Here is a 24,899-nt window from a genome sequence, read left to right on the forward strand (position 1 = left end):
AGCCTTTAGGTGGTTTGTAAGGTTTTTTTAGTTCAGCTTTCTAGAACCAGAAGCAGTCTCTGTGTTATACCTCATGAAGCATAGTATCATAAGAGTTGGACGAGACTATCTATGGGCCTGAGCAGACAGGCCAAAAAAAAGCTGTTTCAGGTCACTTTGGAGGTATGCTGTTTAAATGACACATTCATCTTAAGATGCCAGAAGTTGTGTCAAAGCTGCACTCCAGTCCTTAAGACTGGAGCATGGCTTTGGTTCGGCTTCCAGTCTCTTAGGACACATGCATTATTTAAACAGCATACCTCCAAAGTGTCCCAAAGCAGATTTATTTTGCCCTGTCTGTTTGGGCTCATTATTATAGTGGAAGAACATAGAAAAACCTTTGTAGTCAGGGTGGAAGGGCTATATTTGTACATATTTTTGTACTATATTTCCCAACTACAAGGGAGGTTTTAGCTTCTCAGGGGCTGTTGGCATCCAGGGATGGGCAAGAAAGTGAAGGTAAAAACCACCAAGTGTCATTTGCTGAAGCCACCATTTCTCTGCTGCTGTTAGGGGCAGGGAAACAGCAATTGCAAAGGACATTCAGTAGAAGTCTTTCAAAAGAACATGAAGTTGTTTTATGAGTTACCATGGCATGAGATTTAAAGTCACTGCAAATTTCCATTAAAAAGAACTGGAGCAGCCTTTGATGCATGTACTGTTTTTCCCTGTAGTCCCAGTTTGGTTGCCTCCCGTTTCCCAATCTTTTCCAAGTCTAAGCGGAAACATGTTGGCTGCTTTACCAAAAATGATTGAAATTGCTGTTCATTCACCCAGCAAACCATTACAGGGGGCTTAAACAGAGAGCCAAGGATTTCAAGGCACAGTACATGGTCTATCCTTTTTATTTTGGGAAGCCAGTGAGATTGTGAGTTGGTATGTAAAAGCGGAGGGCCTGTACAATTCTGCTATCTAGTACACAGTGAATATTCTGTGTCGCACCTTCTCACCATATGAGACTCTAGCAAGTACATTATCCTGTTTTAATGTGCAGCAGTGTTCATGGCATCCACCTAGCCTTACTCTTTGCTACCACACTGCAGTCTCCTTTCTTGTAGAACAGAAACTGTAAATGTGAAGCATTCCAAGTGAAGCCACTGGAATGGATGCCACATGGAAGTAAATATGCTTATAGGCACCAGTCATTCTTTAAACGCTATGTAGGAGAGATGACAAGATTAACCCCACCCTATAATAACTGCTTGTACAATATACAAATCAGTGACAGAGAATTTTAAAGCCTCTTCATACATCCAGGCTGGAAGCCTCATAAACATTCAGGTTTTAAAAAGACGGTATTTTCCCATTTAAAAAAACAACAAACCTGTTACACGATTCATATCTTGTGCCAACTTTCAGACTTTTCAAATCAGCACAAGTGCTCAAAGCATTGTGATGATTACATTGCTTTACTAAGTAGATTGAAACAATGGTAATCAGGGAAGTGCTGCCTTGGTCTGTATCTCTGCAGAACCAGACATTTGCACCTTCAAAACAACAAATCTGCACCTTGGTACAGGCTGAAAAGATGGCAGAAACAAGAAAACAGATTAGCCCTCTATAATACATTAGTTTTACATCTCAAACAACTGCCATTGATCCCCATGTGGGCAAGGAAGAAGATAGCCCATCTGCTCACTCCCAGAATGCAGCCCACGAGAGTTTAAATTTCAGGGACTGCAGAGCACAACACAAAAGACGTACCTCACTCCATGAATGGACTATGAATAGCCATAACAGCTGGACTAGGATTTTAAAGTAGCCACCTGTGAAGTTAATAAAGGTATTCAACAAAGAATGACACAGACAGACATTTTTACCATGATTGGAGTTTTATTTTTTTTTAAAGATGCCACTATTAACACATTAGTCATACCGTCATCTGAGGCAGCCTGTCTACGTCTTCAGAAAGGTCTTAAACCAAAAACTGCATACTATCAAGAACACTGATTTTTGTTCTAATGGCCGAAAGCCCACCATCTTGCTGTCCTGACCTAATGTGCAATTTAAGGCTGCTTCTAATATTACTTTGACACATCTTAAGGCCGCTAGTTTAAGATGCATGCAAACATCAAGATGGACAGGACATATAGGTTCCCACTTGGCAATCTATTGAGATTTGCCAGTTGTGCGCATTTGTAGTGAATAAAAATGTCAGTTTATTGTTCCTCCTGCATGATACTTGCAAGCAATGGAGTTGTAGGTCAAAAGATTGCAGAACAAGTTATATTAGGAGCAGCCTATAGTGACAAAACATACTGGGGGAAGGGGGGGGGATATCAGATACACACCATCATCATACATGCCAATCTCCGCCTTTCTGCCCCTAAAAGGGCTAGAAGGAATCAGAACCAACTATTTACAAATTCCATATCCTAATATATTTACAATAGAAACCAATGCATTTAAAAGTTTTAAATATAGTATTTTACTCTGCTATATTAGTTTACATAAACACAGATTACCTCTGGAACACGTTTTCCCTGCCTGTTCTTTACATGTTAAAAAAAAAAAAAGCTTTAAAAGTAACCCAGATAAGAACCTCAGGCGACATTCGAACCGTGAGGCATGACCCACCCACAGTGGACTTCACTAGCAAGAGTCCAGCCTTGTTAAGAACTACTTCCAACCTGCAGGCTGCAGTTAAAACGTAAGTGTAAAAACACCAAGAAGAGTCCAAGCAATGCCACAGAGCAGGTTTACTCGAATCATTGCTAGCATTTACTCTTACTAATCCAAAGTCAAGAAGGAAAACCTCTGCTTTGCTCTGCCTTGCTGTTACATTCCCTCTTCACGCAGAAAGTGTTGAGTGCGTCGTCGTTCGCAGAATCTAAGTTGGCAATGTCTTCTCCTCTTTGCTGAATGGCTGAACGGAGCCAGGCTTCACCCATGACAGGCCAGACACTTGCATGCTTTTACTCTGTTGATCCTCCTCCTTCTTCTACAGAGATTGTATTTTTAAAAAAATAAATTAGAGAACTCTTGCTAGAATTTAGTATTTTTCACTGCTTTGTGAGGGCTATTTCATGCCTTGTTCTTGTGAAGACGCATCTATATGAACAGAGGCCAATCCTTCCTCCATTCCCATTTCCCCTGCTCCATTCAATCTACTTTAGGCTGTTTAGATATACTGGGTAGCTTCAGGCATATCTGCACAAGCATTTCCCACATACCTAGTTGAAAACTAAAACTGAAACAGGATAGTTTCAAGACAGTAGGACTGTTTACACACAAAATAAGCATCTCAACCTCACCCACCCCAACAAGTCACTGCTACACAAACAGGTCTAGCAGGAGCCAACAGCGAGACTAATCACTTACTCAACGGGCCTACTCTTACATTTTGTTACTGAATGCTTTACTACCATTGGCAACTGACTGGCCTGACTCATTCATACCAGTCCAAAAACTAATCCCTGCCTTTCAGCAGTCTTTTGCTACTGAATGGAAACTGCAAATCTCGCTCTGAGTATTGCTCCACATTGAAACAGCACACGGTTCAGCTGCCCTCAACAGTAGTTCCAACAATTTGAATACCAGTGTCCTCATAACATGAGGCTGCCAATGCTGAAGTTGGGGGATCTTGCTCATATATTCCCCAATATATGGGGAATATGTTGGTGAAGCCTCTGCTTATGCTAGCCTGTGTACTTTTGTGGACACTGCGAAAGGAGCTTTCCAAAACCTTCCACCAATGCCTTTACCCAAAATGTGTAACAGAAACCAGGGTCATTTAAGCCCTGCTCCATCTCCCTCACCACTGATGCTGCTGCCCTTGAGCCCCTGGGGAAGAAAGAGCAGCCATACAATGAGGCTGTTCCTTCCCTAAAGGTGCAATGGCATCTACAATGCACACCTATGTTCTCTGGCCAGAGGATAGACTCCCATCTTGACTACTCTCCTGCACTTGGAGAAGAAGCAAAGAAGAAAGAGCAGGCCCCACCACAGCCATGGAAACCCAGATTAAGTGCATTGGTGGAGACCTGTGCTAGGCCAATGAACTACTCCAATCTATGTTCACAGGGCATAAAGGCATGCTGTTGTATTTCTGCAGGGGTCTTAATGATGCAGAGAGTACTTTGCAGGGATTCAACAGGATATGCACACAATTCCACCAAAATACATTAGCCCAATCCATACAGTTGGAAGAAAAGTTCAAATCAGAGTGTACTAGGTGGACAGAAAGAATCGTTTTCCATAAAGCAACAGGAAGACCTATTTTCTAAGATATCTTGACCATGTTAAGTGTCAATGCCTTGTGCCTCTATTTGGACAGAAGGAGCCGCCAGGAAAATTACCTGGCACTTCTACTCCCACAGAGGACACAATGCATTTGCCCTGTGAGCAGGAGACATGCAGCAGCTATCCTAAGTGCTGACTCTTAAAATAGCCAGTTTCTGCTTTAATGATGCACTATTGTTCTTACTGATGTTATCTAAGCCTCTTTGAGAGATCTGCCAAGTGAAAAGTGGAATTAAAACGCTTAAAATAAAAGTACAGGAAGATTAAAACCTTTTAGTTAGAGATTTTAGGTAACAAATTGCAAATATAGGGCAGTCTGGGTTCTTACCTGAATGTGGTTTGTCATACTATGTTCATCCACCAGTCTGAACTGGTAAGTGGGTAGGGCTCAGCCTTTGAGAATGGAAGCAGCTCTGCTGAGGGCTTTGGGAAATAAGAACACCCTCCCAGCCCCAGAAAGAATTCCAGAGCTCTAAGGACATATATGCAACCCTAAGCAATGATAAACAAGAATGTTAACAGTCTAGACTGGTGGATGAGCCTATCTAAGGGGACAGGACTGGGACAGGGGAGAAGAGAAACCAATGACACCCATTAATCCAGACAGACCACTGAATTCTAGCAATCAGAAGGGATCCAGGTCCTGATGGCAGTAGACTACAGAAAACCCCTAAGCCTGTGGCAGCCTTGAACCAAGAGATGCTAGCTTTAGCTTCTGTGCTACAAATGAAATACTATAAGGACGAAGGGTCAAAAGATGCATATTCATTAGTGCCTTCCTCAACAGCATGGCTTCTAAAAAAGCTAACTATTGATATATCAGTGTGTAATAAGATTAGCCAAGCTACTACCAGTTACAAATTTTAATTAAAGATGGCAGGGCCTGATGCCTCTGAGATGAATCTCCTACTCTTCTTTTGCCACTTGCTTCTTACTCTGGGCCACAATGATAACTATCAGGGGAGTCAAAACCACAGAGATTTCATTCTCACGCACATAAAGGGATCCATTGCTCATGCAAGCAGTAGTAAAGCCAATAGCTTCTGGGATAAGCTATGAGCTCCAAAAGACTATGAGCCTTTGAAAAGTGCTGAGCAAAATGTTACAGTCATACTGGTCCTGGGAAAACGCCAATATTACTCAGGATGTATTATTTACTGGGACCTAAAAATTATTAGTACAATTGTTGCTTTCCTCCAGTGTACTTACTAGATCCAGGACAAATGAAGTTTTCTCCTTTTGTACAGAACTTCAAGTTACCATTTTGAGTCCCAAAACAAGGTTTACTATTCTTCACAGCTAAGTTGCACACCTTCTGGAGCTATATGACCACTTAGTAAATCCATGCTGGTCAAGATGTTCTTTATAGTGTGGTGAAGCTTTAAGCTATGTTTGGAGGTTATAAACACACGAGTAGAGGAGCAAAATGTTGGCTGTCTGTGAACCTTTTGAAATTTAGCCCACATATTAGCACAAAAACTGTTCTTTTTCACTGGCAGAGTAATCCAGGAATGGTTTACTATGTCTTATTTCAGAGGGCTATGCAACTGACTTTGTCTTTGGTACCCTTTAGGCCAAGGCTGGGCAAATGTGCCCTTCCAGATATGTTTAGACCAGAACTTGCTTAACTCCTTATTATTAGCTGTACTGACTAAGGCCAGTAGGACATACATTTCTGGGTTGCCACCCCTGCTTTAGGCAGTAGGTCTTCCCTTGCTTGAAAACAAGTTCTATTCCTCCCCTTGTTTATTTTTGCAATTACAACTACCCAAGGTTTCTATTGTAGCAAACAAGATAGATCCCCCTTTTCCATACCTTTTGAGTCAACATTTTATCCCTTGCTTCATCATGTATAGCTGGATTCCAGGGAGAAAAGCTGTAAGATAAGCAGAATATAAGCCTGTGATGGTGCGAATCTCCAAGCCTAAGGTAAAAATTTGATTTAAAGATGCATACAGAAGTCCCTAAGAGGAACAGATGAAACTGATAATAACAACTCTATTAGATGTATTTAGAGCACATGTCTTGAGAACTGAAAGACAGGGCAAAACATTTGCAGGAAAATGATTTTTCACTGCCTCAGATCATCTCTGTTCAGTTGGTTTGGGTGCAAAATTCTTAGCATAAGTTAATTTTACATGTAAGTTTATCCTAAAAGAGCCTCTATGCTCTTGTGAGGCAGTCTTAAGCTGTAAGCAAGAAAAAACTTCACACTGTACAATGTGCTTTTTCTTATAGCTAAGGAGGAGGCCACACAACTCACTGGTTCTGGTGAATGTGAATTTTTCTTACAACATTCAGTTTAAAAGGAGTTCCAATCCTAGAACCACACTAAGTTGATACACTGACAAGAGAAGCATTCTGTGCCATATTACAATATGTGGCATGTTAAACAGTACTAATTACCTACCTAATTGCATAGGGATCCTCTATTTTTGGTGGATCAAACAAGTGACTGCTGCATAGTCTAACACTATCGACCACCTTACTCTTGAAAAGCTGAATATCTTTTTCGTATCTATGAAAGATAAAGAGAAATAAAGACAAAAATATATATACCTCAGGGATTCATCTGAATATGTGGTGACATTTTATAGGCATATGAAAAACAAGCTTTTGAGTTCTTTACTCTCACAAAATAAAAATCTCATTTATGTTTTAGAAAGCATGAACTCAAAGAGTTGAATTAGTCACAAGGCCAAGTATGACAGATCATAAGAGCCCAAACAATATGCCCTTCATTTCCCACAGCTGGCAAAATCCGCCTGAAAAACAATCCTATTTCAAAGCTCCAAAAAGCATACATTATTTCTCTAACTTTTCAATTGTGCCAAATTAACAATCCTATGGATCCCCAGAAAGCTCAACGCTCTTTGCCAAAAATGCCAGTATTTGTTACCAAGGAGGACACAGTATATTCCAGAGAGGGTGAATTACATGAACTAGACTAGAGCCAAGATGAATGCTAGGGTTTCCCTAGTGAGGTTGACACCTGATACGAATGCCCCTGCAAGCCAGAGACTAATTTTAGGAACTTGCTGCTGAAAAGTAATTCTGTAACCAATGCACACAGAAAAAGCCATGAAAATCCGATATTACAGAGAGATGTAGTAGTCAAACTGGAGAAAACTGTGTTCCAAAGATACTCTTTTGCTTGAAGAGCACAACTCATACAAGGGCCCCACAGACACTTACAGCACAGCAGCTTCAGGATTCAGAGGACTTGCAGTGTCTATCTTGTAGAAGACACGACGAGCATACATCAGTATTTGCCATATGTGATTGTGGTTTCGCCTTTAGAAGAAGCACAAGAAAGCTTGACTAGTGCATTTGATGGAGCAACCAAATTGAATTGCTCTGTTCACAATTTACGTTCTAGCACATGACACTGACCTCCACTTGGCAAATGCTCTTTTCACATCCAGTTCACCTGAGACGGGATCTACTAGTGGGTGGAAGATGGGCAGATCAAAAACCAAGCGCTGAGGGAAGAAAAAGCAGAATTTAAATCATATTAACAACAACAAATCAGCAGATCAGAAGACACAGAAATAATGAATACTTTTCCAAAGTACACTTGCTGTCCTTTTGCTGGTCAGAGGAAACACTGTTAAGGAGCACAACCAAATGGTTATTTACAACACTGTTCTAGACACAATTCTATTAAACACCCTTCATGCTACTCATTAAGGAATTGTGCTTTGGGGTACCTTCAAAGCATGCAAGTCCCCAAAAAGCAAATGTCTAAATGGAAGCACTGTGTTACATTGCACTAAGTGGGAAATCAGTCCAAAATAACAAATAACAGATATGCAAGTAATTACATCTCAATCTCTCACCAAAAAATTGATCCCAAAAACCTTGCAACTAAATACACACAAAATGGTTAATATAATTAGAGATTGAGGGCAACTCTGACTGTTCAGAATAGAGTTTAGATTCAGTTTTCAGACTATTCCTTCCACAGCAAAGGGAAACAAGGAGATTCTGGTGGATTCAGTGACAACCCACAGAAACAGCCCTTCCACTGGCCTGCAGATACAAGAGTCATTTATGCCTCCAAACACTTGCCATAATTAATGAATATCATTTGGGTACTGAAGTGATCAGCTATTACGTTTCTATGTGTAAACGTACAGTACAAGCCGTTCTCATATCTGCACTACCAGCACCTGTGAGCCAACTTTCAGAAACATTAGACGCTTCCCTTCAGAAACCCTGATATAATTTTCTCTCATTTTCAAAACCAAGACACAGAGAGAGAGTGTGTCAAGGAGAGGCATAAAATGAAGTCGATACAATTTGGCCACAAGCTTTTCTACAACTTGCTGCATTCTTGACAATATTAGCTACATTGCTGGCTGAAACTCTTTTAAATTTAAGTATGTAAGTATCTTTTAAATTAATTTCCCTTCAAAGCTTTCAAAGTAGTCTCTTGCACTTAAAAGGTTTACTGTTCACAGTATGGCTTGCCAAATATTCCTCTGCCAATTGTCATAAAAATGTCCAAGCCTGGCTGGATTTCTTGAGATTTCCCAGAGCTAACAGAGGAAAGTGACATGGTAAACAAGAATCTTCTGTACATGTTCCAGGGCAACTAATTTTAAGAACAGATTTCAAGATACAAAAAGTAATCATAGCTGTGCATCAACCTAGAAAATGCAGCCAGATCATTTCATTTTTATATATACTGTGAACATGGACGAAACAAAGAGCAAAAGAAGGAAGAAATCACTGCACTAAAAGGAGGTGTGTAGTTTAAGAGAATAAGCTCCAATCTTGGAAGCTCACTAGTCAAGTCCTATTTTGGTTATCTATTCATGAGATGGCCCTCAATCTCTCTCCCCTTCAACATTCAAATACAACTAAGCTGCCCTACAGTTGAAGTGTAAGAGCTCTAATACAAGAACAATGCTTAGCATTACTCAATGTTCTGAGAAGCTTCATAGGTGCAAAGTTTTAGTGAACCCATACTCTAGCCTGCCGAGCAGATTCCTTCACTGGACGAGAAGTGTCCTATTCTCCATCATCCACCTGCTTTCTTGGAAGACAAACTATTTTCCTTCAGCTATCACTTGGCAGCAGTCATTCCCATCAGACTACAGAGGGATGAAACGGAAGCAAGGCTGAACCATCAGCTCTGTTAAGATAACAGCAGGCTCTTCCTTTTCTTGAACCATTTCCATTCTGGCTAGTCATTATAAGTTAAATCAAATTTTAACAAATGATGCCCATATCTGCTTTCTATCATCACTGCCTTCCCATCTCCTTTTTCTTTTATGCCAAGTCATTTGCACTTTAAACCTGTGGCCAGCTGCTTTGAATGGTCACATGTAAACTTTCTGGCAGGAAAGTGGAATAGAAATGGTGTGAATAAATAGGCCTACAAATAAAACAGTGCCAGAAAGGTTGGAGGCCTCAGTCCATTGCTACTTACAGGGCAATCACCATCTGGATAGTTGTCAGGGATGTAGACTGTAAATTTGAAAACACCATCTTGGTACAGCCCGTGTCTTATGAATATTACTCCAAACCACACTATGGAAAAAAGAAGAAGAGGATGATGATGAGCAGATGCAGAAGATATTCCTTTCACATGCAGAAATAAAATTAAAAAAATCTTAAAACTTACTTAACGCCGATTGGTAAGAGGGTTGCACATAGACACCTGGCAGTTTCTGCTTCACAACCAAGGTACTATAAGAAAAAGAGATCAATGCAAGTTAGGATTAAAGTAGAATACAAAATCCACACCTACACCAAGGCTATCAACTCTGAAAGCATTCATTTTTAGCTTAACAGCTAAGAAAGCCCTACCTTGCCATGAGAAGGCTCAGACAGTATGCCATGTGGAAGCCTTTTCCCTTCCCATATAGACAGAGCTCTCTATATAGAAGAACCATTCATGAACCCAAATTGAGTATTTAAGGACTTTTCATTGCTCTGAAGCAGCCAGCAGTGTGAGCCAGGGCAAGCAAGGGTCATCCAACACCAGAGAACCTGATCTAAGGTCAGCCACATGCTAAGTCACATGCTTGACAAGATTAACAGAGATGCATTTCAAATATAAGACAGCTGGTTGCAGGCCTCAAACATACTGAAATAGCCTATAAAACCATTTGGCTTTAAGAGACTCATCTAGCAAGTGCAGAAGCTAGATAGGCATGATAAGCAGGAGGCATGGGAAAAGGCTGCAGGGAGACAGCAAAACTGCAGGCACAAGCAAATGCAAGGTGGGAGAAGGAGGACAACACAGGGCTATGGGTTCTGAAGGCACATGATGCTCCCACCTTGCTGAAGCTAAGCACTGCAGTGTCTGAACAGGATACTATTTGGAAACCGTAATACCACCATAATAAAAGTACATAATGGAGGTACATTCCCACCCCCAGCAGTTTAAGTAGCAGAGAAGCAGTGATAACAGATCCATTAGATAAATAAATTAGAAGTTCACCCATTTGTGGCCTCCCTTGCCACACAGACCAACTTACAGGGTATATTTGAAAGATGACTTAAATTACTTCTGATGTTTTTCGGTTTAGTTTTTTTAAAGAACACATTACATAATATGATCAGATTACAAGTCTGTCAGAGGACACCCAAAGCTTCATCTGTGATGAATGATAGCAGTGAGAACAAGAGGAAGCTGTGTTCGGAACACAGCAGCATTAATGAATGGAATTTTACCCAGCCATCCTATGACAGCAAAACAAAGCGCATAGGCGGCCCTTTGCCAAAGCAGTGTGCCTCAAATAAGCCTTCATAAATACCCTTTTGGTCAGCTGAAGCAGACAAGTCTGTTTAATTGAACAAAGCCAGTCAACAAGACAGTGGCAAGCCCTGTCACCAAATGACCACAGCAAAACCTACCTCACAAAAAAGTGACTGCAAACATTAACTTCTAACATTAGCTTTCTGCATCAAGCTAAATTAAGAGGAATAGATTAGCATTTACTGAGCAGGGTTGATCCCCTTTTAAAGGAAGATAAAAATTACTATAGTCCTTGCTAGTTCTGTAAGCATGCCAAGGAAAGACTCACTCAGGCTGCACCCGCAATGCAAAAATAATCCTGACTGACACCATTTTAACTGGAAGGGCTCCATACTATGGAATTCTTGGATTTCTCGTTTTGTGTGACATTTAGCCTTCTGTCAGTGCATTCTAGTGCCACAACAATCTACAATTCCCAGAATTTCATAGCATTGAGCCAGAGCAGTTAAAGCGGTATCAAACTGGATTATTTCTGCAATGCAGATGCAGCCATAGAGGTGCTGGGGTTTTGAAAATGCTGAAATTGCATCTAACTGTACGACAGCCTTCATCTGTTGCATCTCAGTTCAGCCAAAATTGCCTGCACAAAGAAAGAAATCTGTCAGCATTACAGGTTAAGTATCCCTTATCTGGAATTCCAAAATCTGAAGCACTCAAATCCAAAACTTTTTAATCTATAATACAAGTAGTGTACTACAAGTAGCATAGTATGAATATTTGTCCAAGTGTACTGGAGAGAGTCTGGTGAGAGATGCAGCTGGAGAGAGAAATGAGGATCTGTAAAATGGCAGGAATCCAGACCAACCACCATTTCACAGATTATCAGTCTCTCTGCAGCCTCATTATGTCTAAGCAAATACATTATGTCTCATTATGGCTAAGCAAAATCCAAAATACAGAACAGTTCTGGCCCCAAGCACTGTGGATAAGGGACACTCAACCTGTATATAACAAGAATTCCTAAAGGTATAGAAACCCCAAACTACTCTTAAATTAGCAAAGTCTGATAGTGCAATCTAGCAAGCATATTTCAAAACACACCTATTCAGCTCATTCTCTTTATAATAATTTTGTTCAGGAAGTACCAGTTAGGATTTTTAGCTAGACAGGGCATCAGAGGTAAGGATGCCTTGGTCCAAATGCACCATTACATTTGCCTTCCGATGGCAGCATGATGGAACAACTTCTTCTCCTACTGCAACTGTTGGAACCTCCAAAAACTAGTCCTATGGGACAGGTTTTGGGGATGTATATAGGAACCTTGATGTGAATTCTTGACTGCAGCCTGTTGCTTTTTCCACTGAAGCAACCAAGCCTCCAGCCACACTCTATTTGTCCAGTCCCACCTCATGCCTAACTTCTTGGTCATGCTGCAGTTTCACCATGAGATCAAACCTAATGCCTTTTAAAAAGCATTTTACTTTGCTCAAGGTAAGAGGAAAATTCCCAACGCATGAGTCCTGAAGAAAGGAAGATAAAAATATTAATAGTCCCTGCAAAGATGTTTCAAGAGGCATTCTTATCTCCTCAAGAATTTTACGTAATTCTTCCAAATGCCCACAGGACTGGCAAAAAAAGAAAGGAAAAGAAGACTCTCAGCATAAGTAAACAAACTGCATACAAAGCAAGCTAACCAATACTTGGAAGACAGACTATGCTACTTGAAAATAAGCAGTAAAGTAGCAATCATATATAAAGTAATGCATTTCTAGAATCAACACATACAATTCTGCCAGGAGGGAGTATTCTAAATAGAAAGGTCCATAAGAGGCATGTGTTCCATTCGTAGACTGGGCTGAAAGGGCAGGAGAAGCGGGCTTGGTCATTGGCACAGCATTTTTGGGAATTGAAGGCAGCTGTTTTTTTGGAGCGGTACGTGGAGGACTGCTTTTCAGCTCACCAACCAGAGCCTTTTCTTCTGTTTCAGGTCTCTGTTAAAGGACACAAAATATGAACAAGAACAGTTCATTTCAGTTGTATTCCACGGTTAACAGTACAGCCTAATTTATTCTCACCATTGGGGCAATAACCTGAAAACTTATTGCAAAAGGATCTTTTAGCACCTCTGAGACTAATTGAAAGAAAGAAGAGGAAGAGTAAGCACAAAAGTTATGTCTGCTGGAATTGTGTTAGTTCTTTGACAATGTTTTGCTTTGCTTCATCCTTCAGATCCTTTGCTATATGGCCCTAAGTTTTACCATCAACTGATCCATGGGTTATAGCAAAATCCATAGTTTTGGCCCCAAAACGTGCCCTCAACTTATACATGCGGTTGACTTATAGTCATGTATATACGGTATGCTTTCTATTTGATTCCATGATACCTGTTTACAATGTCCAACAAACTTCTGACATGCACAGACTTTATGTATGCTGTTCAAAATATATGAAAGTCCCAGGTGGTGATGGGATAGGGACTTCACACAGCACACATTAGAATAAGGTCTGCCTTGCAAACAGTCACACTCCACCTACCTTGCGTGTAGAACTTGTAGACATGCTCCAGAAAGGGTTCATAACGTGTATTCCAAATAGAGGGTTGTAAATATGCTATGCCTCCCAACTGCCTGGTTTTCTGGTGTTACTTTTTGTTCTAGAAACAAAAAAGCGAGATTACCAATTTAGTACCAGTATGTTAAAAAGTGAGACAGAGATTCCCATTCCACCTGAACCGTTTATGAACAGTCTCAGTATGCCCCCTCTGAAGACATAAACATCTTTTCATAGCTATGTATCAGGCCCTTTCAAGCTTTCTTATGTAGCCAAAAAAGGTGACAGCGTGTCTTTTTAAAGGCTGCTAGAACAGATCGCTCAAAAGAAGTAGAATTTAACATACAGTATCAGATTCAAATCATACAACTGCCCTACCTAAGGCCTTCAAAGACAACCTGTAGAACAAGGAGCTTTTAGTTGCTGCCTTAAGCCAAACCACCACCAAAAGCTCCTTCAACAGCCTTTGCATGTTGTTTAAAGTTTCAATTGTCTAAAGTTCTGTTCAAAGTGACACAGAGAAGATAAATCAGCCTGATTTAGCAACTATAGTTTTATTGCACCCCACTTGCTTTTTTCCAAATCAAAGCTTCACATTTTCTTAGCAAACGCATATTCTCAAGCCCTCTCTGTGGAAAAGTAGATAATCCGGCAGCCATAGGGATAACAAAAATGCAAGTGTCAGTACTTCCAGGGTAGTATCAGTAGACTCAAGGACCTAAATACCCTAAGGCCAGATCCTCTCTGATTTTGGAAGCTAAATAGTGCCAAGACCTGGTTAGTATTGAACAAGAAACCAGTAAGGAATACCGAGCACTGCAGGCTATATTTCAGAGAAAGGAACTGGCAAAACCACCTGTGAGTAGTGTATTCCTCACCTAAGAAAACCCTATCAAATGAATGGGGTTGCTATAAATTGATAGGGAAAACACACACACACAAAACATCAGTAGGCCCAAGAAGGTGGGGTGCCTCTTCCCAAATCAGACTTACTGTATATATTCATGCATGTGTCTAGAAACTTTGCTTAAAAAATTGACCCAAAAACCTGAGTTGACTTATCCATGGGTCAATGTAACTACTGTACTCCCTGGTGAAATGCAAGAGTTTAATCTGCCCTGGAAACACTTCAACCCATTCTACTCTCTCATCTATCTAGCCTTTAGTATAAGGGCAAATAGTTATGCCTGGCAGAATTTTGTACGTTCTTTGGTATTGTTTTCCTTTGCTTTATGTCCGTCGTTACATCCTCCTAAATTTTACTTTCGCCGTATCCATGGGTCATATCAAAATCCATAATTTTGGCCCCAAAACCTGCCCTCAACTTATATATGAGGTTGACTTATAGTTGAGTACATACGGCATTTCTGTTTTCAGAGTATAGTAGCAGTTGAGGGAGGGGGAAAATAACATCAGATTAATAAGTAGGGGGCAAAGGACTAGAAAGGAACGAAACTAAAGCCAGTTAAAGAAAAATATTCAACACCGATCTGCTGAAAGTGGGAAGTACTATCTTTGCAATTTAAACTATTGAACGGTGTAAAGTAGTTGTATGTGGTGTGTTAATTGTTTTATGTTTCAAAACCAATAAAAACACATAAAACACAGCTAATAGGTGTGTCATTAGGCTTCCCACATCTCAAGGGAACCAGCGGTAAGAGCGAAGCGCAAATATTTCCTAGTCTACATAAAGAAACCACACAGATATGTATTGAAAAACCAAGAATAGGGCTATTCAGAGTAACTACACTGCTACACTTGTGGCAAAGCTGGGATATAGAATACCAAACACAGCATGAAGAATTCAAGTGTGGTTACATTTAATTTACTAAATAGTGCAACTAACTTCACACTTCTGCACAAAGGAACACATCTTAGCTTCGGTTTTAGCAGCCAGCAATCCTTTGCAAGAGCTGTATTGTAGAAGAGTATGCAAACTGGGTATAAAAACAGACACTGTTGTTGTTGTTGTTTGGTTCTCTTAAGATTGCAATGAAAACATTGAGTATTTCCAAGGGAATCTTAACAATTTCCTCTGATATATATATGCTGCTCTCAAGTTATAGTCTCATCTTCCACATGCAACGCAAGCAAAATTGGGCGATATAGTCCACAAGGGAGAATAGAAGCTGAAATTTGCTCAGGGAGGTTGACAGCTTCATCCATCACTAACCATCGCTGCTCTCATTTTGAAAACCCTCATTTAGATGGCCGCCGTTATCTTTATTTTGCATATTCTCCGGTCCTAATGACTCTGAGGGAACTCATAAGTATCCAGTCAGGATCAAGACAGGTGCAAATGAGAATCAGACTTTTCTTTAAAATTCTCCTAATTCACATTTAAGGAGCGTTTCACAGAACAATCCTCTAGTCCAGGGTTTCTCAACCAGGGTTCCCCGAAACGCTTGCGTTCCCGAAAGTGTTGCATGAAACATTGTGACTGAAAGATAAGCAATATTTTCCCCACTATGTCTTTTTTATTGTTATTGTTTAAAAACATGTTTTCCCATATCCATAAAAATAGCAGAACAAGAAAAGACCAACCTGACAGAAGCAACAAAGTGATCGTCCAAACACATTTACACCCATAATAAAACTCACATAGAATATCACTTCCTAACTCCACCTCTTTAAGTTGTCGTTACATTATTTTGATATGTCTATTGCTTTCTATTTTCCTTTTGCATTCTCACCTTGATAAATCATTACAGAGATACTTATTAAAATTAATATAAGTTATGTAACTGTCTACAAGAAAGATAAGCAACGTTTGCGCTGTACATATAATAATTTTATGTTCAGATGTTCTCTGAGACCTGGAAATTATTTCAAGGGTTCCTCCGGGGCAAAAAGGTTGAGCAAGTTGCTCTAGGCTGCATCCGTATATAATCCAGTTTTACACCATTTTAACTGCCATGGCTCAGTACTATGGAATTCTGGGAACTGCAGCTTGCTGTGACACCAAAGTTCTCTGGCAGAGAAGACTAAATGATTCACAAAACTGCAATTTCCAAAATTCCATAGCAGTGTGGTGTCAAACTGGATTATTTCTGCACTGTGGATGCAACTCTATACCTTTCTGCAGTGCAGATGCAGATTCAGTTTTAAAGTCCTGTATAAGATTTACATCACTTAAGCCAGAGTTCAAAAGGTAGACGCATTGAACCAAGGACTGGATGGTAAATCAGCGCTTGTTTAAATCCCTATGATTCAACTGACCTTCTTTACTTTGAGCATGCAACTGGATTTAGGCCTTATTTGTGTGTGGGGGGGGGGGTTAACCATAGAAAAGGAGGCATAAACAATACCTAATGGGTATGCCACCAGTATCATCATCCTCAGCTATGTCCTTCCAAATCCTTCAATTTGCTATTACTGTGGAACTGGGCCGCATGCTGCTGCACTTCAATCAACAACCTGTGAGTGTATCCACACAAGAAAACCAAACTTCAAACCAATAACCATCTGGTTATTCAGATGTTACTCATCTACAATCCCGGATGTGAATTTCAGGTCAAACATCTGGAGACACAAAATTCCTCTCCTCTGGCCTAAAGGGATGCCGGACAACTGCTTCTCCCAACCAATGATGTTTTGCTGTGAAACTGAAGTGTATATAGCAACACTTAAGTAGCTGTATCTGGTTTTCTACCATCCACTGCCACCCAGGGCTATATGGCACTTTGCCCATTCTCTATATAGACCACATAATGTGCTTGCTGGGCAACAGGCAGCAGAACAGCAGAAGTTGAACTAGGTCACTGCATAGTTTGCAAGGGAATAAATGGACACTACACACCACATAATACAAACAGCATTAATGGGGGTGAGAATTTAATTTCCCCTTTTTCCTTCTATCAGAATTTATCTTTATGAGCATTGCTGTTGTGCATTATTGGCATTGTTGGCTCGAGCTGGACTCCTAAAAGGCCCGAGCGGTGTTAGCAGCAGATGTTCAGTAACCCATGTCCTTACTCCTTTAACCCTGTTTGGATCATCTGGTTCCTAGTAACCTTTAGTGGATTTTATCAACTGCTGTTTTTATTTTCCTCTGTCCAGAGCTACTAGCTTTGCAAGGATCGCTGTGCCACCTTCAAGAGTCATGAGCTCACGTAATGAGCATGCAACATAAAAATAGGCTGCTTGAGAAATGGCAACAGGTTAGACTCGTCTGCCGGCCGACTCCATTATAAGTGCAGACACACCTTTTTCCTGCACGCCTTTAATGACTTCCTGCAGCAACCCTCTTCAAATGCAAGGACTTGGAAACCATTATTCTTCCCATCATCAAAATCTGTGGCTCTGAAATGTAAGGGCATACACTCAGTCAAAAGAACTCCATACAGCTGAGAAAAAAGTATATCACCAGAGCTGGGCCAGATGCAGAGGCATTGCCTTGGTGTGTGATGCAACTGTTTCACAGGCAGACATACCCCAGAGGAGCTGAAGAGGCCAAGAGTGAGGACAGAAAAGCCAAAGAGTTCTTAATCAAGCAAAAGACTAAATAAAGGAGTGAGAAAATCTATGTAGAAAATTCTGACTGGGAGCATTTGAATTGTAATCCCAGAACAATGATTACGAAGAAAGTACATGTTGTTATTGTGTGCCTTCAAGTCATTTCCTACTTATGGCAACCCTACAGTGAACTTATCATGGGGATTTCTTGGTAAGGTTTGTTCAGAGGAGGTTTGCCACTGCCTTCCTCTGAGGCTGAGAGCATGTGACTTGCCCAAAGGCCCCCAGTGGGTCCCATGGCCGAGCGGGGAATCGAACCCTGAGTTCCAGAACCGTAGTCCAACACTCAAACCACTATGCCATGCTGGCTCTCACATTTGGCACACAATGAAGGTCAAATGTGTAGGTAGGTTTCTCTCTCCAGCCTACCGTTCCCCATTCATAATTGTAACCTAGCAAGGACCAATGCAAAACTAACATTTGAAAACCTGAAGAGCAGTTGCTTCTTTATCAAGATATCACACACACACATATACAGAGGTTTAAGTGGAATCAACACAATGCCTCATCCACAGAACACAAAGGACCACTAATAACAGAAAGGGCCATACCTGAAGCCTAAATCTTTGCTCCGAAGAAACAAGATTCTTCAACAAATGCCATATAATTTGAGTGAGTCTTTCTGCGTGAATCCTACCACACCATCCTATTTATCCTTTCTCCAACAATCTTGCCAGCTTTTTCTCCCCTATAATTCAGCATGATTACTCTGTATCAGGACGCCCTGCAAGGCCACACCTGCACCAAGAATGTGCCTTTACTGGATGAAGAAGAACAACACAAGACTGCAAACCCTGCTGTTGTAAACAAGGAGAATTATGGACTCAGAAGCCTCCAGAAAGTGTGCTCTTCATACTAAAACAACTTCAACAGAAAAAAACACGGCAAGTGGGGAGCAATGGTGTATGTCACAGTCAGACCATATATCATTCATCCTTGCCTTAAGAAAATGGCTGGCACTCAGAAATAACCCCTCCCTCCAACAATCATGTCCAGTTTGTTGTTGTTAACTGTCTCCGAGTCAATCTGGACCCATGGTGACCCTGTGAATGAGACATTTCCAAGATCCCCTGTCCTCCACTGCTCTGCTCAATTCCCAGAGTCTATCCCTCTGGTGTGGGCTCTTCCTCTCTTTCTACTGCCTTCTACCTTTCCTAGCATTATTGCCTTTTCTAATGAGTCAGGCCTTCTTGTGATGTGGCCAAAGTACGACAGCATCAGCTTCATCATCTTGGCTTCTAAGGGGAATTCGGGCTTGACCTGTTCTAGGACCTATTTCTTTGTCTTTTTGGTTACCCACAGTAACCTCAGCACTCTTCTTCAGGACCACATCTCAAATGCGTTGATTTTCTTCCTTCCACTTTCTTCACTGTCCAGCTCTCACATCCGTATGTAGTGATAGAGAATACAATGGTCTGGATGAGTCCAACTTTAATGCTCAGTTGCATATGTTTACACTTTAGGATCTTGTCTGCTTCTTTCATATCCATTCTTAGGTCCAAAACACAATGCAGAAATAATCCAGTTTGAGACCACTTTAACTGCCCTGGCTCAGTAGTAGGGAATCCTGGGAACTGTAAGCCCCCAGAGCTCTCTGACAGAGAATGCTCAATGCTTCACAAAACTACAATTCCCTGAATTCCCTAGCATTGAGCCAGGGCAGTTAAAGCGGTCTCAAACTGGATTGTTTCTGCAGTGTGTTTCAGACCTTAGTCTTCCTTCTTATTTCTTGACTGCAGTCTCCCGTTTACTACTCTTTGTTGTTGCTGTGTGCCTTCATGTCATTTCCAACTTATGGTGACCCTAAAGTAAACCTATCATGGGGTTTTCTTGGCAAGAGTTGATCAAAGGAGATTGCCATTGCCTTCCCCTGAAGCTGAGAGCAAGCGACTGGGTTTCATAGATGAGCTGATAATCGAACCTTGGTCTCCAGAGTCGTAGTCCAATACTCAAACCACTACGCCACACTGGCGCTCATTTTACTACAATCTACCTAACTCTTGCATCTAATTACCCTCTTATCTATACCTTGATTGCTACCATGAACCATCCCCTCCCGTCTCAAAGCATCTACCTAAAGCCACTTTGAGTTCCAGTTTTTGGGGGCAAGCAAGACACAAATAAATATAATAATAATACCTAGCCCCAAGTCTTCTGCTCACGGGTCACACTCCTCCTTCACCCCATTACCTTCTCAACACAAAAAACACCATTCAGAATGAACATACTCTTACCTCCGTTCTCCTCACCAAACTTGGCACCTGCTTCTACAACTCCCACAGGAACCCACTCATTTAGTTTAATGTTCTTCAACACCTGCATGATTTCTCAAGACAAAATCCTTCCACCACTAAGGCCCAGACTCCCCTGGTTTTCCACTTTCCACACCTTACTGCTGCTTCTGAGTTCAGCACTGTCCCCATTCCTGAGCAACTAACTTTGTGTGTGCGTTTGCTTTTAGCGTGGCGTAGTGGTTTGAGTGTTGGACTACGACTCTGGAGACCAGGGTTCAATTCCCAGCTCTGCCATGAAACCCACTGGGTGACCATGGGCGAATCACACCCTCTCAGCCTCAGGAGGAGGCAATGTCAAACCTAATCTGAACAATTCTTGCCAAGGAGACCCCATGACAGATTCACCATAGGGTTGCCGTAAGTCGGAAACAACTTGAAGACACACAGCAAACAAGAACGAAACCTTTACCAATGGATCTTCTGTCTAACCGCTGTTAACTTTTTCCAAGGTGTGTCGGTCAACATCTTGAGAAAGAGACGCATCCTGAGAAACAAAAAGAGTCAGCACTTTGTGAAATGAGGTCGAAGTACAGCCTGGTCTTCCTCCTTTGAGTACCTGAACTTTGTTCTTGTTGTGTGCCTTGTAGTCGTTTCCAACTTATGGCGACCCTAATGCAAACCTATCAGAGGGTTTTCTGGGGCTGAGAGTGTGTGATGAGTCTAAGGTTACTCAATGGGTTTCTATGGCTGAGCAGGGAACTGAACCCCAATCTCCAGAGTCCAATTTTAATTCTCCTCTATCTGCTTTAATTTGTAAGCCCTGCTCAGTTAATAACAACAACAACAATAGTAAGTGCCCCTCATTTAACATTAACAATTACTACTAATATTAGTATCTTGCATGGCAGGGTCTCTTGTGATCTCTTCCAACTCTATGATTCTTTCTTAAATAGTGTTGCTAATGGTAGCAACAATACCAACAACATAATACCCATTTGGATTGTCATTAATAATTAATTAGGTGCCTTATTAATAGTTGGATTAATAAGTCAAACCACTGCAACATGCTTGGTCTCATATCTGACTCGGACCCATACATTTTATGGCAGGACTGTGTGAAGCAGAAGTTCAACAGGGGAAGAGTTTCCCTTTAATGTGGATAAACAAGAGTCCTCCTCCTGCTGAATTTCAACCTGCTTGTTTACTGTTTAGTATGTTTAACGTATGTTTTGAGGGGGAGGACAATGCTCCTAAGTCTTTGCACAAGACAGAAGACTAACAGATGAAGGGTGCATCCACAGTGTATAAACAATGCAATTTGATACCACTGTAAGTGCTGCAGATCCATTTTATGGAACTCTGGGATTTGTAGTTTCACAAGGTCTTTAGCCTTCTCTGCCAAAGGGAGCTGGTGACTCACCAAACTACAAATCCCAGGATTCTGTGGGATGGAGCCATGGCAGCTAAATCCATGGAGCAGCTGCTGTGTGCTTAACCTGATAAATTCTTCCTTGTGAAGCTGTAGACCTGAGGAATTTCAGCCTGTGAAGCCACTCCTTGCGCAGATGAATTTCAGCCTGTGAATTCATTACCTGGCCTGGTAATTTTTGCTTCTGGAGAGGTGCTTGACCTGACAAATTCATACCTGCGAAGCTGCACTTGAGCCGATGAATTTCAGCCTGTGAAGTTGCTGCTCGACATAATTAATTTCTGGCTGTTTGACTGGATGAATTTGTGCTTCTGAAGCTGTGCTCAACCTGATGAATTCCTGCCTGTGACGCTGTATAAGTTCCTGCCCATGAAGCACCTGCTCGGCCAGAATTCCTGCCTGTGAAGCTTCAGCTCAACCTGACGAATTTTCTGCTTCTGAAGCTGCGCTTGACCTGATGGATTCATGTCCGTGAGGCACCTGCTCAACCTGACGAATTCCTGCCTGTGAAGCTGTATTTAACCTGATGAATTCCAGCTGTTTCACAAGAAGAAGCACTTCCTTGGCCTGATGAATTAATGCCTGCGAAGCTCTAGCTTGACCTGACGAATTCCTGCCTGTGAAGCTGTATTTAACCTGATAGATTCCATCTGTTTGACAGGAAGAATCCCTGCTTCTGAAGCAGCTGGTTGACCTGACGGATTCCTGCCTGCCAAGTTGCACTTGACCTGCTTGTGAAGCTTTAGCTTGACCTGGTGAGCTCCTGCCTGTGAAGCTGCTGCTGCTGACCGCCCTTCGCTCCCCATTTCCCCTGCCCGACTCACCTGCAGCGCTGTCAGCTCCGCGTTCGGTCACCTGAGTGGAAAAGCTTGTCCCTCCGCGGCCACCGTCGCCCGAGCCGGGCCAAGGCCGAGCATGCGCACTGCGAGGCCGGCCTCCCTCCCCGGCAGCCCCTCCCTCCCTCCCGCTGTCTCGCCCGCGCTCCACCTTACCCTGATCCGCTCTCCTCTTCCTTGTTTACCCCCATCTGCTCCGCTCGCGACCCTGCGACGGTGGATATCCGGCCCAGGAGCGGCATTCCTATTGGTCGGTGTAGCAGCCAATCATAGCCCAAGCCCCGCCTCTTTTACAGCCCTCTCCCTATCAGCGTTTTGTGACTCCCGCATTAACCTCACGGCTCCGCCCCTTGTGAAGCAATGAGAGTCCAATGCTAGGCCGCTACCTGTTGCTAAGGGGCGGGTCTCCTGGCACGCCGGTAACGCCCCGTGCGTACATCCTGATTGGACAGCGGATCTGCCTATTTTTGAGGAATAGAAGGGGCGGGAGGTGGACTAGGAGTGACTGGTCAAGCAGCCAATGGGTGACCGGAGATGGATAAGGGCTACCAATCAGAAAAAGAGAGTAGGAGAACGTGAAGGCTAATTGGTGATAAAAAGAATAAAAGGGGCGGGATTTAAGGGCGTTGGCGTCATTAGTTGCTGTGGCTTTCTCAGTCACCACAAATTACAATTCCCCAGAATTCCCATTGCATTGAGCCATGGCAGTTAAGAAAGTGGTATCAAACTGGATTATCCTTGCAGTGTGGACGCAGTTTATGTGATACACATGTTTGCAAACATCTGCTTTGTCCTCTTCACAATATATCAGTTGAGAGAAGCATGGAAAGGAACATTTTAAGATGGCCACTGGGCCTCAGATCATTCTTTTGTTGAAGCTGAATACAGTTTGGGGGCAAAAATTCATCTTGAATACCCTTTAAATTCTGAAATACACATGGAGTCTATTCACCACCCACTAACATGGGAGCCACTAACCACTAGGCTGTACTATACAATTTAAGGCTATTGAGGCCAAGGTTCAAATCCCTGATCCTCCTGGGCAAGTCACACATTTTAGGAGAAATGATGGGTCTCATAATACTCCTAATAATAATAATAATAATAATAATCAGACTGGATTATTTAGTAATAGTAATAAATAATTATTATTTGATAATAATCTGGTTGGCTCAATGCTAGGGAATTCTGGAGCTGTCGTTATGTGAGGCATTTGGCTTTCTCTGTCAGAGACCTCTGGTGCAAGAAACAAACTACATTTCCCAGGATTCCCTAGCACTCAGCCAGGGCAGTTGAATTTAGAGGCCTCAAACTGGATTATTTCTGCAGCGTGGTTTGGACCTGAGCCATGTATTTTTGTAAAAAATACGTTTTCTGCATTCATACATTAAACGATACACGTCTTTCTGTTTTTACGAAGGGCCCACGCTCCAAAAATAGTGGATTTGGGGGCCTCTTGGTGTATGTGTATATGTATATATATGTGTGTGTGTGTGTGTGTGTGTGTGTGTGTGAATATTATATGTGTGTGTGTGTGAAAATATATATATATGTGTGTGTGTGTGTGTGAATATTATATATGTGTGTGTGTGTGGTATGTGTGTGATATATATATATATATATGCATTTATATGTGTGTGAAATATATGTGTGTGTGTGTGTGTGTGTGTGTGTATAAACCCGGGGCATCCCTTATAATAAAGGACCATTGGCAACCCTAAGTGCAATGCAAAAGTTTATTTTGTTGCCACACTACAGATCACGACGATTCTCTGTAATCAAAAGCATCCAGATTGCTGAACAGCTGACAAGTCAAATTTTGTACATGGCTGTACATATTTTTATTTATTTATTTCATTATTGCCAATGAAAAATGTCATATTTATCCCACTAGGAAAAACGAAAACTACCATGGCATGAACCTCACCTATCTATAAAGCCTGGAAAGTTATTTTTCAGATGCATATATACCAGCAGGCTGAAACCATAACATGATTAAGAGCATGCTTTGAAAAACCCACTACATTTCACCACTATTCAATTTACGGGTGACTTCAGCATCTCATTATTCCTCTTATAAGCTTCTTTCCAAGCTCAAGAATCAATATGTGCGCAAAACTAGTGCTTTGAAATCTATGTGTTTGGTTCTAGGAAATAGAAAGTGCCACTAGATGGTGTTCTGCAGCTGTTCCATTGACAAACTATAAAACACTCTGCAGAAACATTTCTGTCTGAAATGCACATGTCTCAGAAAGAGAGAGCTGTGGTCATTTCACGCAAAGAATATCTTTGAATTTCTACCGCGACGGTAGAAATCCATCAACCCCTTCAAGAAACTTGCC

At 41.6% G+C, this 24,899-nt stretch overlaps 1 protein-coding gene across 6 annotated transcripts; it reads right to left on the reverse strand.

Annotated features, from left to right (window-relative positions):
- Nucleotides 1-1,852: 1,852 nt before the first annotated feature.
- LOC121914633 (AKT interacting protein) lies at nucleotides 1,853-22,796 on the reverse strand. 6 transcript variants are annotated; one of them, XM_042438209.1, is made up of 11 exons: nucleotides 22,714-22,749; nucleotides 17,749-17,845; nucleotides 13,529-13,646; nucleotides 12,779-12,984; nucleotides 9,914-9,978; nucleotides 9,719-9,819; nucleotides 7,675-7,763; nucleotides 7,477-7,575; nucleotides 6,692-6,799; nucleotides 6,097-6,157; nucleotides 1,853-2,980 (listed from the first exon to the last, which is right to left on the reverse strand). In XM_042438209.1, exons 3-11 carry the CDS (start codon nucleotides 13,568-13,570, stop codon nucleotides 2,870-2,872), a joined length of 882 nt encoding a protein of 293 aa, XP_042294143.1. In that variant the 5' UTR covers nucleotides 13,571-13,646; nucleotides 17,749-17,845; nucleotides 22,714-22,749; the 3' UTR covers nucleotides 1,853-2,869. The 6 variants fall into 6 exon arrangements, with proteins under 6 accessions (XP_042294143.1, XP_042294140.1, XP_042294144.1 ...); XM_042438206.1 differs by lacking the exon at nucleotides 22,714-22,749 and adding an exon at nucleotides 22,546-22,651; XM_042438210.1 differs by lacking the exon at nucleotides 22,714-22,749 and adding an exon at nucleotides 18,610-18,746.
- Nucleotides 22,797-24,899: the final 2,103 nt, after the last annotated feature.

The sequence above is a fragment of the Sceloporus undulatus genome, chromosome 8 (assembly GCF_019175285.1).
Source record: "Sceloporus undulatus isolate JIND9_A2432 ecotype Alabama chromosome 8, SceUnd_v1.1, whole genome shotgun sequence".
Taxonomy (NCBI): domain Eukaryota; kingdom Metazoa; phylum Chordata; class Lepidosauria; order Squamata; family Phrynosomatidae; genus Sceloporus; species Sceloporus undulatus.

What these genes read in the sequence shown, in the direction of transcription:
- LOC121914633 (XM_042438211.1), bottom strand. Translation starts at nt 13,570, where the DNA reads ATGAACCCTTTCTGGAGCATGTCTACAAGTTCTACACGCAAG. An exon ending in CTACAAGTTCTACACGCAAG is followed by an intron (nt 12,985 to 13,528) that starts GTAGGTGGAGTG and finishes GTCCTTTAACAG; the next exon opens with AGACCTGAAACAGAAGAAAA. An exon ending in AGAGCATTTGCCAAGTGGAG is followed by an intron (nt 7,576 to 7,674) that starts GTCAGTGTCATG and finishes CTTCTTCTAAAG; the next exon opens with GCGAAACCACAATCACATAT.